Genomic DNA, 20,031 nt, shown 5'->3' with positions numbered 1-20,031 from the left:
CGTTGCTTAGCAACACAACGAAAGTGGGGCGGAGTGGAACAGACCAACAACGCGGCGAAGCAAATGTTCCAGTATGGCCATTTGAGAACTGTTCCTGTGAAATTATGATTCAGTTTTAATTAAACGTGTTTTTAAAATCACTTCAAAAACATAACAAAAATGAAGATGAGTAATTATTTTAAAGTGTTTTTTTTTAATGTAGGGCAAAGAAAGCCTCAATTAGGAACTACTTTGACGTAATCTTCCTCCAAGAATAACTACATTTTCTCTTATGTTTAAAGAAAAGAAAAAAACTTATCCAAAGTGCGAATGGTCTACAAAAATAAATTAGTTTTTGCACGAGTCATATAAGGCAAGACAATATTTAGTGTTCTCAGTATAATCCGTATTTTTACAAAAAACAATTTTTTTAAACCTCAAAATGTAAACTTAAGGGCAAAAGTGCATCAATTAAACAATTTTTTCAGAGTACACAACTCTGGTAAATAAAAAAAAAATAAATAAAAAAATAAAAATGAGATGTAATTCATCAAAAATGTTTTACATTAAGTTATACCCTAAACAACATATTTTTTTCTGGTGCAGAGTAGACCAAAAAGTACACATTGCTTTAGCCCTGAAAAAACATCACAATTTAAACATTTTTTTCTTTAAAAAAAACAAAACTTTAATATAATTACCTAAGCAGATATTGAAGAGGATGGATATCAGTGCAAATTAAACTTAACAGTAAGATAAATTCAATGAAAACTGGAAACTAGTCTCAATGACAAACAGGTCATGTTATCAGAAGTGTCATGAATTTAAAGAGTCTTCTCCATCTCAGTGATGTTTTCAATATCAACATCAACTGGTTCATCCAATGCTTGAGGTTGAATTTCAGGCATTTTTTGCTCCAGCTCAACAGTCACTAGATCATTTTCCTCTTCTGTTTGGCTTGTGTCACCCTTGATAAAGTCTTTCTGGGTGTCTTCTGCCTCTTCGACTTCCATGGCATCTCCTGTCTCCAATACCTCTTCTTCCATCTCTGCCTCACTTTCTTCAGAACTTAAAACAACATTCTCATCTTTGTCACATGAAGTGATTTCATCTTCAATTACAATACTCTCTTCATCATCTTGGCTGCTCTTAAAGATGTCCACAGGTTGCCAATAATCATACAGCTTATTCTATTGGAGAAAAAAGAAAAAATTCTGTCAGAGTGCTGTCTTTACTTTTTTAAGTAAAAAGTAAAAATGGGTGTAATGGAAGTATTGCCGCTACTGTACGTTAAGAGGCCTAGTCTTCTGAAGGAGCAACTGCCACTTGGTGTAGATCCTGGCCACTAGGTCCTTAACCTGCAGGAGGAAGACAGCAGAAGTTATCATTCACATATTGATGATAGAGGGTTACAACAAGTTAGAACATTTGTTTATATATTAAAAAAGAACTATAAATGGTATGTGTTTTGATTAATACCCTTTTAAGCTTGTTCAGATTGCATGAAGCCCTTCATACTGTGTTCAACCACTAGACCAAACACTCATATTCACACATTTGCACACAGTTTGTGGCCTTTTTTTCTCCACTTATGTATGCAGTGCATGATTTGGCATATTATGCACTAAAACAGTGTTTCAGGGGATAGTACAAAATCAGAAATACTAATTTCAAATACTTGATTACAATTTAAAAAAAATAGCAGATCAACAAATCATGAGTAAGTTAATAAAATTTGACCAACTGTGGTCAGTCGTGAACATAATGGCTAAAGTGAGTCTGTCTAAATACATCAAGTACAAACTTCTAGAAATCTCACCTTGTGGGCTCATTACATAAAAGTTTACTTTTTGAATGGTCTAATAGAATGAAGTTGAATCCAATGTTTAAAGTATTATCAGTGCTGTATGCATAGTATTTTCTACTTTGGGTTCAATTCACAATACACACAAAACTAACGCGGTGCAGTGATTTTTTTTGTCACTCTTAGATTTTTAGGTCTTTTAAATTTGAATAGAAAATATACCCACATTTAGCATATTATATGTTCTCCTTAATTTATGGAGGTTATGGAACACAATGTCGCTGCAGACAGTGAGCCATGTTCTCTGGGCCTTGGCCACTACTAGCAGATTTCCCTTTTGAAATTTAGCAAAGTCCACCTGTGGTCTCAAGTTACATTTTTGCTTTTGGTACATTTTCGTTTGCTCAGTGAGGTCAGCAAATAAATTCACTGGAACACTCTTTGCTGAAAGCTGAGTTGAGCTGAGACTCCATATACTCTACAATGGAATTTGCCATATTGACAAGGCAGTATTTATATTCTCCTGCTCTGCAGGAATTTTTATAAACTTGGCAAAAAAGTACTTTCTAAAAATTTATGAAGATCTTTAGAAATTAAACATGCAAAAACTTCTTCCCATGTTACTGGTTTAGCTACCCATAGTGCACAACCTTATTAAGATTCCTTCTGCAAAAACACCAAATAGGGCTTTAAAATAGCAGGACAAACACAGATATATTAACAGAGATAGCGCCTGAGAGACAAAGTTCTACTTTTGTTTTACTACAAACCAATATTGGAAAAACTGAAACGCAGTTCTTAAGAAACAAGAGCATACTATACACTGAAGAATTGGATTCTATAAAGTTACATTATCACCACAATATTATTGTATATTGAATGTTTTCTTCTTTTATTGTGCACCCCTAATAAATATCCAACAGATGCAAACAAAAGCATCAAGTTTGTTTGAAATTTCGCTCACCTTGCTGCGGTAAAGACATTTCTCATTCTCTCTTATGTCACACTTCACATGGGTTTCCAGCTCAGATGACAAAAGAAGCAGCTGCTCCTAAAACCAGAGGACAAGGAATGAACCTCAGTAGATAATAGGATACTGCAGTTTGGGCACTTGAAACCCCCTGAAGTAAGTCGCTCACACCATGGTGTGGACCAGAGATAATGGCAAAACAATGTACCTTCTGACGAGGAAGAAAGACTTGAAGATTGGACGCTTCATTTGTTAGGGTCAGAAGGCTAAAGCACAGGTAATAGGCCTGGAACATACAATGACCAAACAGAGGGGGGAAAAAAACAAAAAAAACAACCAATTCTGAAAACCATTGTAAATGATTCAGGAAAATATTTACACAATTTGAATTTTAATTAATAATGTGAACCTGTTGGTCTAGAGTGGCCATATGCTCGTCTTTATCTTTCTGCAGGTTTCGGAGAAGAGTGGAAGGTTTCATTCGGGGAACAAATGGCCTTAAGTCAACAAGCTGAAAACCATGCAGAAAACCCAGGACATTCATAATGAATGGCATGACACAGTACTTGATAATATAACTGATGTTCCAAATATATAGTTTATTTCTAAAGGAAACTAAATTTATGTTGTGCAATAAAAGAGATTACCTGGAACTCAGTCTGATAAGGTTTGTAGGTGCAAGTTCCATCCAACAGCTTTGAGATCATGGACAGGCTCAGATGTTGCCGAAGCTCTCTGTCCAAACAAATAATAAAAAGTAATTGTTTAATAGTATAATTATATTTAAACTACTGTGGCATTTAGATTAAAAGAGATAAAAACATTTACTTTCCACGTGTGTTGTCAGGCAGGAGTTGAACTAGCAGGCACATGTTGTGGTGATCATCTGTTAAAGCTGTAAGAGCCTGACAGATTTTGGGTAGCTATGAAAAAAAACAAAAAAAAAACAAACAAAAAAAAAAAAAAAAAAAAGCAGGCACGTTAACTATGTATGTAATTTCTAAGGAGCAAAAATAGTTCACATAAAACAACAACACAAACAGACACATCATCTATTTTTTATAGACTGCCCCCTAATCACACAACCATATTGCAAGGTGACACTTCCAAAAAACTGTCAGGCTCACAAGGTAAAGCAGTTGTTCAGGAAAAATGACACTATTGCCACATTTCCTGACCAAAAAGGAGGTTTCTTCTTAACCCAACTTCACCTAACTAATACTTAGGACATGCTGGAAATTTAAACAGCAGACTGACGGATTGTTTGCATCAGACGAGGAGACTGCAGCTCAGGAGGAAGAGCAGTCGTCTTTCAACTCGAAAGTTGGGGGATTCCAGGCTTCCCCTGACTATGTGCCGAAGTGTCCCTTGGTAAGACACTGAACCCCAAGTTTCCCCCCCCAATGTGCCTATTGGTATATATGTACATCGCTTTGGATAAAAGCGTCTGCTAAATGACTGTAGAATAGAATCGAATTAAATTATGGTGAAAAATTCATGAAACTTTGGTGGTTTTAAAATTTGTAACACACTTTCATTAGAAGCCTTAATCAAAGCAAAAACTAGTAGAATAAAACACAAAGGTACAATTTTTTATGTCAGACAATGTATATTAAGCCAAAGTTTTGGCCTGATTTTCCAAATAATGTTATTCCAAATATTTTTCTGCCAATGAAAGGGATCAGCAGTGTTCATTCACTGACCAGAGTATTCCAATCCCTGATGTTGTTGAGAATTTTATACTGAAGACTGGTCACTTCCAAACTGGGCTGAAGGATGCGCTGAGCCTCCAAGCTAATCGTTGCCACCATAGTCAGCAGCATCAGTAGCTCGTCGTCACTATATGCTTTGGGGCAAAGGCCCATACAGTAGGACAGGTACTAGAAAACAAGAAGGGCAAGAGTAACAGCTGATGAAATTGTTGTTGCACAGTCTCTCCAGCAGGAGAGTCTACTAGTCTAAAACATTAGTTTCCATTTCCCTCTCACCTTCAAGATGTTGCTACAGTTATATTCAGGGAAAATGATCTGTTCCTTGTCAGCAGCAGGACTGCCAGTTTTAATGTAGACATCCTCACTGGATAAACAGAAATTCAAGATCTTTAACAAAAACAAATCTAATTTTAAAAAAAAGGGCTTATTGCTTGATTCACCGTTTTATGAGCTTCAACAAATAACATGCACTTTAAAGGTACTTTAATATTCACAAACTGAAGGTCCTTACAGCAAATCGCCCTCAGTGAATGGAGGCTGTAGATCTTCAAAAGGGAAGAGTCGAACAAAATCAACACCCATGTTCATCAGTACCAGCGTCACATCAGCCAAACTTGGCACCCATACTTCAAACTGCTGGCTCTCATGTTTCACTGTGGAAATATGTTAACAGAAATAAAACCATCTGTTCACAATATCCATCCTTCAGCAGCAAAATAACAGTTTGTCTGGGAAAATGCTGACCTATCTGATAAGCAGCAGAGCAGGCAATGTCACACAGAGCTTGCAGCATCTTTTCAGACAGCATCCTCTCAGAGTGGACTGACATCATCTAACAAGAACAAACAAATAAATAATACCAAAGCTAGTAGATCTGAACAAGGAAATTAATACCAACATGTCACAGATGAGGTTTACCTTGAATAGGAAGCGGGTAACCTGAGCTGGACAGGGAAAGTTACAGTTATAAGCTTCTTGAAATAACCCAATATTCACATGCAGTCTCAGCTGAGCAGGGCTGGACCTGACATGTAGAAAAGAAGCAAAAGGAGAAGAGACAATTAAGTGTAAATTAAATTACAAAGGTTTACTAATAGCCATTACAGGCTGTAAAACAATCATTATACACCAATTAGAGTCTATATCTTTGTAATACCAGTAAATGACGAAGCTAAACAGTGGTTTGCCTTGAAGCCGTACAGAAGACCATATCTACTAAGGAAGCTTTTCATCACCAACAAACTGTTCCTTTCTTTGAAAGCTTAAAGCTGGGGTAGGTAAGGTTGGGGAGCTAGCAAGAATTGAAAGTGGCATCTTGTCTTGGCTCCTCCCCCTCTGGTTTTGCTCCTTAAGTGATCCAAGGCTTTTTTATTCGCGGCATTTTCCACCAACGACTTTCTCTTTCTCTGCTGTTTAGCAGGAGGAGGCATATGCTTGTATCATAGATTAAGCCATGCAAGTCTAAGTACACACGGTCGGTACAGCGTAACTGCAAATGGCTCATTAAATCAGTTATGGTTCAGAGCCGGGTCAGTGAAACCCTTCCTGCATTTTCTCAGCCACATTTGCCTTCAGAGTTTCTTTTTCACTACTTTGTATTTTCATCCTGACACACTATTTATGTGCAGGGTGTGGCTATCAGGTATGTGCTGCGGTAGGGGTAGGATGGGAGTCGGGAGAAAAAGCTTATGAAATATAAGAAATGAACAACTTCAATTAGGTCTGAACGTTTTGATTGGTCAGAGTTTTTACAGATCTACTGTAAACTGAGAGGTCTAACTATGTTTCTTATAGTTTATGATCACAAAATGTATAAACTATTGTCAGGACAAGGAACCACTTCACCCAGAGTATTAAAAAAAAAAAAAAAAGTCTCTGAGCAAGATTACCAACTATAAGCAAACTTGCTAAAAGTGAATGGTCATGTATACATTACAACAATTGACTTCTCATTCTGTAATCCAACATGCTGCCTAAACTTTAAAGTTTTCTGGAGAAAAAAAAGCATTAAAATCTAAATGATTTAAGTGATTTCCGTGCATTCTGATAAACTATTTCCATGACCTATTTTTAGGGGGAAAAAAAATCATGTCATGGTAGGTCATGTGTCTTGATAGGTTCTTTGGCCACAACCGCACTGATCAATATGGCACGGACTAGAGGAGAGGTCTGAGTCTTTGTGCTTCTCTTATTACATAAAAAGGGAATTTAGTCAATTTAAAGTCTACTAGATCAAGCGAGAGGTCAGCTTTAGTCTTCTTCAAGCAGGAAGGCTATAAATCAGTGCAAAGCCAAGAGCTCAGGCTCAAAGGAGTTTGAATGCACGTGCTGCTATGTAAATTTGTCCATAAGCTTTGAATAATCTTTTCAAAATATGGAAGTGAAAGTGGCGTAAAAAAAAGAAACATATGGATAAAACATGTTTTATCTACGGGTACACAAAATTACAGACTTATGTTCTACTATAAAAAGAAGCTGCATATGAATCAGATTAATTATCAACACTTGAGCCCACTGGTTAAGACTTTCGCCAGTTTCAAAACCCATTTAGAGACTAAACTGGTTTAGGATTACCAAACAGTGCTTACCATACAGATTTTAAATAAGAGCTTCAAGTGAGTGTAGAATTTGTAGCAGGAAACCTTTCCAGCGGAAAGAAACTTCTTATGGCTTCTGGCTAAACTACAAAGCTTGAGAGGGGTAGGGGCTGAGGGTGGGGAGGAGTGGGGCACCACAGATGTGTAGTCAGGAAAAAAGACTAACCTGCATACACAGATCACTTGTTGCTGTCATTTACAACTTGCCATTTATTGTGTTCATATCTATGTACATGTTACTGTTTTTTAGCTTATTCTTTTTCTTCTAACTTTATTTCAGTTTATTTCTATTATTTGTTTTTATGTTGATTTCTGTATTTATTGTTTTCTATGCTGCTGAGTCCCAAAATTTCCATCAGGATTTATAAAGTATCTATTTCAGTGTTTTCCATGTTTCCATATAACTGCAGGCTCCATTCTCAGGCTGCCTGAAGGAAGAAAACGTTTCAGCACCCACCCCTTCCTTACCCAATGCCACCTGGGAGGTGATTAGACAACAAATGTTTGTCCACCGCCAATAAAACAAAAGCAAAAGAGGAGGACAAAGACAAAGAAAAACATGTGACATTGTACAAATGCGCAGAGCTGTCACTCAAATTAAAAAAAAACTTGAAGTCATCAAAATGATCCAAAACTTTCTATGATGGATTTGTTGCTCTGATCCGTCATGTGTACACAACACAAAAATACAACTTACCAAAGAAGTGTTTTCTGAGCTGTCCCCTGTGGATTTACCAGACACTGTCTGAGCTGAAGCGTATTCTGGTTGAAGATGCGTCCAAACTTGTCCAAGTTGAAAACTACTTCTCCTGGAGGCACATCCCTGATGGCACTGATCATCAATGAATAGTGCTGCAGGAATTCCCTTATAATAAAAAGGAAAATTGCAGTTTATAAATAAACTTGCTTAAAGGACTGTCTTTGTGATGGAATATACAAATGTGATTAAGTGTGCCTTACTGCTGTTCAGCAGATCTGATTTCTTCTTGGGTTTCCTCGTCAAACTCTGTTATCTTCAGCAGCTCTTCTCTGCATGCAATTAGAAACTGTGCCTCCACTTCTTCAGCTCTGATGAATAAAAACAAAATGTACCAATTCTCTTCTCTTATGCAGACTGCTTCTAAAATGAAATATAAAAGAACATCTCTGAATAACAAATAATGAACCTTTTATTGTTGTTCATCTCTATCAGCATCTGGTCAAGGCTGTTCTTGTAGACACCTGGCTTTGTGGTGGACGGTAAAAGCTGTTGCAGAAAACAAAAGGTGACATTAAAGATAAATGAGTTGTTACTGCAAATTTATCACATTTCCTTGACTTATCTATAACAAAGACAGTTCATAATGAGCTTACGGCTTTTGGTTGAGTGCTGTGATGTACAGGTGTAGATGGCTCGGAGATGGTCCCCTTGTCTGGTGTATCTGGAGGCTTGGTAACACACTCCATCATCTCCCTGAAGGAAATTAGGTGCTCTTCCTCACTGCTAATGGAACTCTGACTTAGATTTACATTATATGCAATGCTCAGGCCCAAGTCCAGCTCCACATCTATGGGATCCTCTTCATTCACCTTATCTTTATTCCCTTCACTTTCCTGCTTCTGTGGTGGAGGAGAGCGAGTGCACTGGGAAGAGGTTTGCTCAGGTGTTGCCGTTTCAGTTTCCAAAGGACACGGACTCAAATTGCTGGAGAGGAGAGGCGTCCATTTGTCTTCAACGATAATTCTCCTGTCTTTAGCCTTCTTGCTTGACGAAAGGATGTGACTTTTTTTAAGTCCTTCATCTTTGGAACAATTTTTGAATTTTTCTACTTTTACACGGTTCAAAGACACACTTGGCAAAGAGACAGGGGACTTGGATGTTGAGGATGGCACTACCAGTGGAGATTCCATGACTGTGGAGTGTGGAGTTTTGGGTGAAGTAGATCCAATAACTGGAGTACTGCAGCTGAATGCCGGGCAAGAACCTTTCTCAGCAGTGGGTGATTTTAACATTTTCTCCTCAGTCTTAGGCTTTGAAGACTTGTGTGCAGGACTGACGATGTAGGTCATGGGATCAGGAGTGAAAAGATCGCCTATATCATCTGGGACACATCTTCGCGCACAGCTAGTTTTACTGCGACCCACTGCGCGAGAACCCAGAGAATCTGTATTTGGTTTTGATGTTGGTTTGAAAGTGTTTGTGTCCGATTTTCTACGCTCCCCCAAATGAGTATCCCTGCTTGGGGTCTTGACAGGAGTAGCACCATGACCAGAGAAGTGGCGGAGTGAACCAATATGAGGTGATTTACAAGATTCTTTTAGAGAAACTGCAAAAGTAGTTGACTTACTACTTTTATAGTTTTCCTCAATTTTTTTCACACTTTTTTCATTTGACTTGGAAAGTGCACTTGGCTCCCACGCATTCTTAACAGTGAAGTCAATGTGAGCTTGCTTTGATGGCTCTCTCTTTGTACAATGTTTAGGTGAAGATGTGCTGTGTGAATAGCCGGACTGTCCACTCACAGGCTCTGTACACACATGGCTGTCTGTTGTCTTGGGAGATTGTTCCAAAACTGAAGAATTCTTAGATAATGAGTTAGATCCTAGTGAAGTGCTTGGCGTGTTGCCAGGTATAGGTATGTTTGTCTGTGTTTTGCTTGAGTTTACACCTTGAGCACATAGTTTCTTAAAGTTCTCAGGACAGTGCTCAAATTCTCTGTGCCTCTTCTGAGATGTACAGTTCAGGACCATAGCTGGAGACAGAAAACACAAGAATAACATGCTTTCTTCTATCAACAGTCATTGCTTTAATTCAAGAAATTTGTTGAAACTGTCTGCATACTGTCATTAGATAATTTTCCATATCATGTTACCAAGAGAACGATGTTTTGTAACAGAAAACAAACTTTTTCTGTAAAATGATAATGTACTTTTAGTATTAAATGTGCCAGCTTTTCAAAGTCCAAGAGTATGTTCAATTTTAGTGAGCCAGAATGTAATAATAATTTTCTTTAAAAGTTATATAATTAGTGACACCAGATCAAATAAGAAGATAGTTAATCAGTTGATAACATTAGCTGAAACACTAACACATAAAAGCCCTTAAAGTAATATTTTCTAACATCTTAATACCATTGTATTTTTAGCCTGTGGATGTGTGGAGTCAGCTGATGGGTATAAGTAGGCTGAGTGGAGCGTGGCTTCAGGTGTAAACATTTGCTACGTGTTCTTCCATCTGTTTTTATGTGCCAATTACTTTTCTAGCTTTCGTTGCCCCTGTTTCAACTTTTTTTATTTTTTTATTTTTTAAATTTTTTTAAAGGTGTTTTCTAGGTTCAATTGTGAATTAAACATTTGCATACAAAATGTGCCAATTATTGCACTCTTATTTATATTTTGCGCTTTTCCTCACATCAAAATCAGGGTTGTTAAGGTAGAGAACAGAAGTATGAACCAGAGTGTTTAATTAAGTTTAGAAATTTGAAGATTTATAAAAAAAAAAAAAAGAAAAAGAAAAAGAAAAATAAATCTTCAAAAAGAGAAAGGTGTCACACAGAAAGAGATTGCACTTCCTGTAGTGAGACACATCTACTGACCAGGAATTTTGTTTAAATATTTGTCTTAATATACTACCAGATTTAAAATCTCTTTCACAATTTGCTTTGATATCATTACCTGGATTTGATCTTGTACTTGATGGTGTTCGGTCATGTTGCTGTTGGGAAGTCTACAAGAAAGAAAATGAAAAACAATATTTAGGTCCTTTTGAGGCATCCTAAGTTACAAGGCGTTTTAGCTGCAGTAATAGTTTTATGATGCATCTCACACAACAAAAACACACAACCCTGTAAAATAAGTATCAAAAACAATTTAAGCAGCAAACTCTTTCCAAGTGAATGGAGATTTGGTATAATCTCCAAGGTTTTGAAGCACTGCTTTCAAATTAAAAATACATTCTGTTTCATTCTTTCATGCCTGCCAACAGCAGTGAACAAAGTAGATACAGCTTCTTGTAGTTTGCTCATAGACTGTATAAAAAAATAACATAAAATATCTAATATTGACATAAAATATCCAGTATCTTTCATATAAGGTCTATGGGTTTGCTACACCTCACCAATGTGAGGTGTAGGAAACCAATGCACCCCAGTAATAATAGAGTGTGGTAGCCTTTACCTGGTCTCATAGAATCAGAAGTCAAAAAATGGAAAGAAAGGTGACCTAGCATGACTGATAGTTGTGCAGAAATTCACAAAACCATGGTTACCTACAGTACCAGTCAAAAGTTCCCAGTGGACCTAATGGGAAAGTGTGTCCAAACTTTTGACTGGTAGTGTACGTAACGCCATTGTGTATACTTACATGTTCATGTAGTATATGCCGAAAGGTTTTGCATTTCTAAAAAAGTATTTACATTCCTCTGCTTACAATTTATGCTGGTCTACACTCTGCATTCAAACAAGAGATTTAAATAACAGATTGTAGTTTTTGACAAAACTTTGCTCTTCGTAAAAGTGAATGTGATTGAATGGGTCACTGCTTTCTTACTTTCTTGGCTATGAAGAATCCCAGTACAGAAAAAACAGCTGATATTAATGCAAAGAATAATAAATAATGTGGAAGAAAAGGGTTCTGTCTCATTACAAGACAAAACAACCTGCAACATTTTTCAAAAATTATATTATCAAAGTAGCAGAAAGCAGAGCATGACTATCAACATACTTTTTTCAAGTAAACAGTTCATAAAAGGAGGGCCTCAAATATACTTCATGTGTCATTATTACCATGGGAAGCTTTATCTGCCATGAAGACACAAGAGTGTGTATGATGGATGAATTGTAACCAGGAATTCAATATGAATACTGTGTATAAAAAGGAGTCTGGCAGCCCTTTGAGGGTGAATGGCTGATGCCAGGATAGCAGTCGCGAGAGCTAGCAGAGAGAGACAGCTGCATTTCCTGGCCTGCTCTGCTACTGCTTATAAGACTCACAGGAGGCTTTTGCAGTGGGAAAGTTTGAAAGGAACCTCTGATCTTACTGGAACGAGCCAGATAGTGTATATTTTATTGGTCACAACAATTTGCATCATATGACCATGACAGGACATAAAACACTTGACTGGAATCGATTTAAGTTTCAGCAATGATCGTATTACAAAAGAAAAAAACAAAACAAAGCAATACCTTTTTTGAGTCTTGTTTTTTGGCTGTTTCATTGTTGCTTCCTGAGTGGGAGGAAGTGGCCTTGGATTCAGTCTCTTGATTGCCGTTGGTGTGATGGGAAGGAAAGTGTTCACTTAAATTTCTCACGAGTTTAGAGGATGCATGAGACACACCGGTGGGAGAGGGTCCATCAGCTGAAGTATAACTGTTGGTAGGGCAAGCTGGCCCAAATTGAGATGAGCTAAAATGTATTGTCCCCAACTGCACAGCTTGCTGAATTGAACCCTCTCTTTCTCTTGGTGTACATCCATGTCCATGTACTGAGCTTTCAGTGTAAGGAGGCCTGGTTGAAGCAAGCTCAGGAGATTGAACAAGGTGCTTTGGAGAAACCAGTCTGTCATTTAGAATAGGATTTTCTACGGGACCATTATCAGACCTATGTGGAACAAACTCTGTTGAATACATTGATCCCTCTGAATGAGGACGACGCAAATGTTGACTGTATCTGTCCCTGCTGCGTTGCTCAGGTGTCTGGAGAGGCAACATTCTCCTGGGCGGAGGATGCGAAAGCAGGTTAGGTACTTGAGAGGGTTTGACAGGAGTCTCCTGGGAAAAAGATGTAAAAGGTTGTATGGAGTACTGCTGGAGTGCAAAGTCCATCCCTACAAAACAGAATAAACATGTCTGTGTTATGGTCAGTTCTTTGAGCTACATTATATCACAACTAACAAATACTTTTATACCATCTTTAGTTTGCTTTGAAATTGCTAAAAAAAAAAAAAAAAAAAGAGGAAAATGTTGTGTAGGATGTTGGCTTACACTGTATTTCTAAATGTCTGTGTATTTCTAACAATGAAAGCTGGGACAGCCACATAGGTTCTTCTCTAACAATTTGGGCTTTGAAAGCTCTTTATTTGTTTAGGTATGAATCCTGACCATTGACATTAACCAGCTCTGGTTGATGTCAATGGTTTTGGGATTTGTTTAGCTGTTTTTAGAAGTTCTAAGCTGTGATATGTGATAAAAGTGAAAAGTATGTTTTTGCTATGACTGAACAAAAATGACCACATTGGATAAGTGTATCCAAAATGTCACTATTCATTATGATATATATTGACACAGACACACTGCACCAAACCTTCTCCTGACAGTTCAAACAAAAACTTATCACCTTCATTCAGAAACAGGTCCTGACTCACCTTTACTTCCTGGGGAGAAATAATCTGCACATGTTCTGCAACAAACCGAAAGAAGACTTTATTATGTTTTGATCACGTCTGATCACCAAGACAACAATAATGCATGGCAATAGATTGTTATTTCTTATTTGTTTTTAAAAGGAGTTGTCGACGTCCAGCAGAGCACGACCTACAATAGCTAACAAAGGAAGACACCTGTACATGTCTACAAATCATTGCTGCATTGATAGACAATACCAAACTCCAGCAAGTATTTGGAAACAAGACAGGGATCAACACCAACTTGTGGTTTTGTTGCGTGACACCATGAACTTAGTTGACTTAAAAATTATAGATAAACATACAGAAAGCTGGTTCCAAACAGCGTATAAGGTAGCAGGGGGGAAAAAAAGAAGCTAGCTAACATTAGCGGGGCAAAGCAAAAATTCGTGTTTATGTGACTCATAACAGCGTGACTTCCTATTTAGAGTTAAGTCTTTGATTGTGCTAAACTTGCTTTCGTAGGAAACATTGACGACTAGAGCAGCTATAGTGCTTAGGGCCTGTAGTAGCTAAATAACATAAAATAATAATGTATGTTAAAATAAACATAACGAAAAATAGCAAGTCGCTGTTTCAGGAAATGGTTTTAAGCTAACTGCCTGAGTCGCATGCAATGCGGTGACAACAAAGTACAAAGGTTTTCTTACCCAGAGTTTCCTTGTTTTTCAGTAGCTCTCTTCATTTCAAAGGTTGGGACAATTGTTTGCGACTACATTCTCCAGAAATAAAGACTGACCGACGAGCTCTACGATAAAGCCGATTCATCATATAAACACAAGTTCTTCTCCCGCCTGCACCATTACCAAAAACGTAACGCGAATTGCATCATGGAACTTGGAGTGTAAATGAAGCATCTCATTGTTCACTTGTGTCTCTATATACACTCTATATGGTGTTAACATAATTGATATTTGGAAAAGTTAATCTTTCTTCTCGCAGTTTTCTCCCGTTATTTGGATATTTTACGTTCTATTTTTCTTTTGAAACTAAAGATACTTACAAAGGTATATATTATAATTACTTTATATGCCAGTGTTTACTTCTCCAGTAAAGAAAAGTTGTTGTCCTGTGTCCACTTTACACATTTGAAAAATAAATCAAAATTATATCCTTATGGCAAGTATTTGATCCATGTTAAAGGTGTTTGTTTTTGCCAAAAATCTGCATAAAGTGAGACTAAAATACCAAAGCCATACTGACCAAACACATGACCCCACCAAAATGAAAGTTTTAGAACTTATTTTTGTAGTTTTTAACTTCCGCCTCAATAATATACCATTTTTTGTTTTGTTTAAAAAATAAGAGTGCTTAGCTTAAAAGAAAATTAAAAGAAACACAGAAACATGTACATGTGACTTTAATCCAACAAATGTGATCCAGACAAGATAAGAAGATGCATAACACACGTCTACCCATAACTGAACATTTATTCAGGCAGAACTTTTGGGGTATAATTACCCAACACATAAGGAATGATATTTCATGACACATCAATATTGTCATGAGATATCCACAGGAGGCACAGACAGTAAATGAAGCTGGTCAAAGATGGTCTGATACACAAAGACTGTGGTTCAGTAGATTTTTTCACACATAGTTGGTAACACTGTGAAAATGGAGGACCTTATTCAGAAGAGTGGATTGTTCACTTATACACTGCAAAACTGAAGGAAGTTGTACATGGCACCATTCAAAATGGGAAAAAATACTATTTGAGAGACAACACAGTAACAACGCACAGAAAGACAGCACAATTTCCATTCAAAGACAAAACATTATTACCAGTTCGAGCTCTCCCAGCATTCTCTCAAGAGACTGCAAAATGAATTCCCTTTATGTGTTGAAAGAGTTCCTGCATTGAAAAATCTTTCTTTATATATAAATGGCAACTGTAAATATTATTTAATTCATAAATAACAATATTCCAATATCTTAAAATGTCCACAAAAAATGGACTTTTTTGGGCTCCTCTTTATAAACATCAGTGAAAAAAACAAAGTATCTTATAAGCAAAGGCAGAGACGCATCTTCTCTCCCACTTTAATTGCACTGCAAACCTGTGTTTAGCATCAAAACAAACTGTGGCTCACTTGGGTATGGCTGACCAAAGTAAAAAAAAAAAAAAAAAAAAGACTACAGTCAGTACTTCAGCCCTTCAATTTGCTTTTAACTAAATTCAGCTCTGGACACAACAAACCAAGACTCGTCTTACTCCTTTTACATGCTGTTTGGTTCATTTCAGTTAAAACTTTGTGAAGGTTTTTAATGTGAATGCATTTTTCTCTGCCAGATCATTTCCAGTCTCTTGAGGGCTGTGACTCCCATAGTGTAATTTTATGTATGTAAGCAGGGTTGCTTTAGTCAACAACCCACAGCAAATCCTGCTTTATGACCCAAAATAAATTACGATATAGGAATGACATACATCTGAGGCCAACTGTTTGGGACAATCTATTCCATCATACACAAAGGGTGCTTCTCTGGTTTCGTATTTCCTGTCTCTTCACTTCTTCGCCTTTCCCTGAGCAGCAACAGCCTCCATGGCTTTGCGTACAGTCTCCTCGTCTCCCAGGAACTGCATTGGCTTCACTGGCTTCAGGTTCTTGTCAAGCTCGTAGAGGATTGGGATGCCTGTGGGCAGGTTCAGTTCCATGATGGCTTCATCTGACATTCCTACAAATTGCAGGACACAGAAAGAAAAATGGTCACATGATTAATGACTCCATAGGACCTGTGGGGGAAGGGCAACTTTTCAATGTCAAGGAGTTGTCTCTCTTTTAAGGTGGCTAGTTCCTCATGCCAATGGAGGCCTGAGAAAAAAGTGGCTATGGTCATAAAATAAATAACCCGGTGAAGTAAAAATAATAATATTGGACAATACACTCAATTGAATAAATAATTAAACCAAGGATCAGTTAAGGGGATTAGCTCACATGGTTCAAAACGCATGTCAACAACCAAGATGATATGAAAACGCGAAAACATCTCACAAGTTACGACTATATCACTTGCTGAATCTGTGATGAGAAGGTGAAGCTGTGTGTGTTGACTGTAAGTAAACACTGTCACCACCCACCTTCCAGGTGCTTGACAATACCCCTCAGACTGTTTCCATGAGCAGCAATGAGCACCCGCTTTCCCTGTTTGATCTGAGGCGCAATTTCCTCGTTCCAGAATGGCAGCGCCCGCGCAATAGTGTCCTTAAGGCTCTCACAGGATGGCAGCTGGTCCTCAGTTAGGTCTGCATAGCGACGGTCCTGCAAGCAAGACAGTCTCAGTGTATAAAATAAGAAGAACAGACAAAGCAAAGCAATGTGGAACCCTTCTTTTCAATTGAATGTTCCTCTTTAAAGGTGGAGTATGTAAGATTTTCAATATATTAAAAAAAAAAAAATAATTAAAAAATTACAACAATCATAATTAGATAGTTTTTTTTAAAGATGTAGGTTCTAGTCTGTCCATATTTGATGTGTTATTAAATTACAAGTTTAATTAATGACAAAGACCCTTCTTAAATGTTTGCCTACCAGTAAAAAAAATGTGCTTTTTGTCATTTGTCATTAATTAAACTTGTAATTTAATAACGCATCAAATATGAACAGACTGGAACATACACGTTTAAAAAAACTATCTAATTATGATTGTAGTTATTTTATTAGTTATTTTATTTTGAAAATATTGAAAATCTTACATACTCCATCTTTAAAGTGAAATTTATTCGGTTTCATTTAACAACTGCTCTTACAGACAACTTTGTTCTTAAGTACTACTTACAAACCTTTTTCTTTGTGCCATACATGAGAATCTTCATATCTTGGATTTGCTCCAAGCTAAACACATTAGGACACGACATTGCAAATCATAGCCTCATGTTAAGTCTTTTTTGAGTAAAAAAATGAAGTATTTTCCAATCATTCATTCAAGAACATATTGCAGTCAAGACAGGATTGCATTGCTGGTCTTCCTAACACCATCAGTGCAAGAGATTACACACATGTATGTTTGAAAGTACCTTTTCCAAGTCTGTACCCTCAACCTGTAAGAATTTCGCTCCATAAATGTCCAAGTCACCTGGGACTCCCAGAGCTATGTGCTGAATGTGGTCTCTAAGCAGTTTGTATTCACTACAATGACAGTGTTTTATTGTAATAATTATTTTGATTAGAAAATCAAGGCTATGTCCTGGTCAATTTTGTGCTTTACAACACCGAAAGTTTAAGAATATTTGTAAGGAGAGGCAGAGAAATGAGGTTAATGAGGCCCAAAGTCATTACTACATCTGAATATCGGCTTACTGCTGTCAAGACACAATCAGTTTGTTTCCACCTGAACTGAACTTTGAACTTTAACTAAAGGAACTCAGTCTTGTCAGTCATATATTAACTTTCACTGGACATGCTATTAGGCAACAACATTAAGGCCCCTGTTAGCAAATAGTAAGATAAGGTACTGCAATCCTATGGTTGTCTAGTTTCATTGTTGTGTGTGTGTAACTGTATGAAATAAAGATATTCACACTGACAAATATTACCTTAATTTCAACATTTTCTCTCTAAACATTTCTGTCACTGACGGATTTCACTCACTAATATGACACAAAAGGCTTAAAGGCTTAAATGCAGATATGTTTGAATCGTGCTTTGTTCATTCCTGTGTGCAGTTAACAAAGCTCCATGGTTGTGTGTTTGCGCTGTAGATATCATATCTCACCTTGCTGATGATAGTGTAGTAGTCATGGTCTGGGCCCATTGGTGGAGGAGGGATATCGAATGAGCGCCTCCAGATCTTCACTTGAGCCTCTCCGTGTTTGGCAGCTGTCTCGGCCTTGTTCAGTCCTGTCAGGCCTCCGTAGTGGCGCTCATTCAGCCGCCAGGTCCGATGAACAGGCACCCACATCTGGTCAATGCTGTCCAAGACGAGCCACAGCGTCCTGATGGCCCGCTTCAGCACAGAGGTGTAGCAAATGTCAAACTCAAAGCCAGAATCTGTGAGTTAAAGAGTCAGTAGAGTTTGCGTTTATTAAACACACTTTTTGTATCAGTTCCCCAAATATCATACCACTTTCTCATATTCAGACATTTTCTTTGTCATACGTAGTGTGACAGACATTTTCTGTCCATTTTATTTTATTTACCAACAGAATTTCATCCATAGTCTGGAGCTGAGGGGTGGTTGTTGTATCTTACATATAGGATCCCTGCAAAATATTTGTATTTTTGAGTTCTGCTTCCTTTTTACCACTAATATAGTACTATGAAACTGAAATAGTTGGTATCAGAGCTGTTCACTTAAGAAATTGACAAAATGCTATGGGTATTACAAGTACATTTTGGGAAGAGTTTGGAAAACTGTCTCTAGTATTAATTAGCCTGTATTTACAAATGCTACAAAAAAACTGGACTAAAACTACATTAAGAACTTCAAATAACAAGTTGTCATTACTTATCAATCTGAAGATAATTTGTTGAAAAAATAATGTAAACTTTTTTTCAGAGTCAAAGATGACTTTCCTAGCAGTGTACAGGGAATTCAATTTTATTACACCAACTGGAGTCGGGTCCATGAATAACTTACACCCATGTACACTTGATCAGTTTAAAATTGTGCAGTGTGCAAAAATTCTGCAAGAAATAAACCCTTTTATTATTATTATTATTATTAATTATTATTATTATGATTATTAATAATCATAATAATAATAATTAGTTTTCCACCGTAATGAAATGTTGGTTAATGCTGTGCAAGATGGTCTTGGCAAACTGTATCTTTTGCTGAAAAACTGTCAGATATGATGGAGACTGCATGCAATAAATTAACTGACTCTCTCGCGCTCTGTGGCCTTGCAACATTACCGTGCAAAAACAGCCCCACAACAGCACATTTTTGTACGCTTGCATTTCTTCCTGACACGTTCAGGGGCGTTTAATGACCGACGCATGCAGCAGTGATTATCCAATACAGGCTCTGACATGTCAGAAATGTTGAACCGAATAAAGGGAGGAAATAAAACGCCTTCCCGTTACCTTTCAGGGCCTGCCCTCCTCTCTTCGCCTCCTTTTCCCCTGTTACGCTCAAGTCTGCATCGAACCAGCCGCAGAAGCGATTTTCCTGGTTCCAGTTGCTCTCGCCGTGGCGAATTAACACTAATTTGTAGGCTGCCATGATTATTATTATTCTACTTTAACTAAACAGTTTTAAAAAAAATTAAATTGGATGGGTTAAACGAGCAGATGCTGGAGATGCTAGGCTGACAACTTTCTGCGGAGAGGAAGCAGACAGGTCCTCTTCAAGCTGTCAAATCTTTTTATTCGGTGGATTGGTCGTCTAATCCACTTCCTGGTTGTAACAGCCAATGAAATTCCACTAAATGGCAATTTTTTTCATTATTTAACCAATGGTAGAGATGGGCGTCAACGATTGGCTGACCTTCAGTCTGTACTTGTACTATATTGATTTTTCTTGTTTCTCGTTCACATCTATCTATCTATCTATCTATCTATCTATCTATCTATCTATCTATCTATCTATCTATCTATCTATCTATCTATCCCCCAAAAGACCCCAAAAAGATTTGGAAAGAAACTATG

The 20,031-nt window shown here is 37.3% G+C and overlaps 2 protein-coding genes and 1 long non-coding RNA gene across 3 annotated transcripts; all 3 read right to left on the bottom strand.

The window, feature by feature from the left end:
- Positions 1 to 780: 780 nt before the first annotated feature.
- On the bottom strand, positions 781 to 14,220 carry slf2 (SMC5-SMC6 complex localization factor 2). The gene is made up of 19 exons (XM_079248790.1): positions 14,092 to 14,220; positions 13,403 to 13,437; positions 12,624 to 12,865; positions 8,416 to 9,288; positions 8,229 to 8,308; positions 8,023 to 8,130; positions 7,760 to 7,927; positions 5,384 to 5,489; positions 5,210 to 5,297; positions 4,977 to 5,118; positions 4,742 to 4,829; positions 4,457 to 4,633; positions 3,582 to 3,676; positions 3,401 to 3,488; positions 3,163 to 3,264; positions 2,962 to 3,039; positions 2,748 to 2,834; positions 1,269 to 1,337; positions 781 to 1,169 (listed from the first exon to the last, which is right to left on the bottom strand). Exons 1-19 carry the CDS (start codon positions 14,124 to 14,126, stop codon positions 804 to 806), a joined length of 3,027 nt encoding a protein of 1,008 aa, XP_079104916.1. The 5' UTR covers positions 14,127 to 14,220; the 3' UTR covers positions 781 to 803.
- On the bottom strand, positions 9,427 to 12,295 carry LOC306762420. Its single transcript, XR_013771497.1, has 3 exons — positions 12,225 to 12,295; positions 10,717 to 10,768; positions 9,427 to 9,794 (listed from the first exon to the last, which is right to left on the bottom strand). It is a non-coding gene; the product is annotated as an uncharacterized lncRNA (long non-coding RNA).
- Positions 14,221 to 14,963: 743 nt separating the features above from the next.
- On the bottom strand, positions 14,964 to 19,606 carry LOC306762707 (phosphoglycerate mutase 1-like; the record flags this gene model as incomplete). The annotated part of the gene is made up of 4 exons (XM_079249301.1): positions 14,964 to 16,117; positions 16,521 to 16,701; positions 18,155 to 18,429; positions 19,468 to 19,606. The coding sequence occupies 4 exons, from the start codon at positions 19,604 to 19,606 to the stop codon at positions 15,948 to 15,950; spliced, it is 765 nt and encodes a 254-aa protein (XP_079105427.1). The 3' UTR covers positions 14,964 to 15,947.
- Between the last annotated feature and the right edge of the window lie 425 nt (positions 19,607 to 20,031).

Source organism: Telmatherina bonti (assembly GCF_933228915.1).
Source record: "Telmatherina bonti genome assembly, chromosome: 11".
NCBI classification, from domain to species: Eukaryota; Metazoa; Chordata; class Actinopteri; order Atheriniformes; family Telmatherinidae; genus Telmatherina; species Telmatherina bonti.
Note: the sequence above shows the minus strand (reverse complement) of the source record. Positions and strands in the feature narration are given on the sequence as shown.

Excerpts from the sequence above, each read along its gene's own strand:
- slf2 (XM_079248790.1), bottom strand. The coding sequence starts at position 14,126 with ATGAAGAGAGCTACTGAAAAACAAGGAAACTCTGG. Across the intron at positions 3,040-3,162 it reads TGGCCACTCTAGACCAACAG|GCCTATTACCTGTGCTTTAG; the intron begins GTTCACATTATT and ends TGTATGTTCCAG. Across the intron at positions 1,170-1,268 it reads AGAAGACTAGGCCTCTTAAC|AATAAGCTGTATGATTATTG; the intron begins GTACAGTAGCGG and ends TTTCTCCAATAG.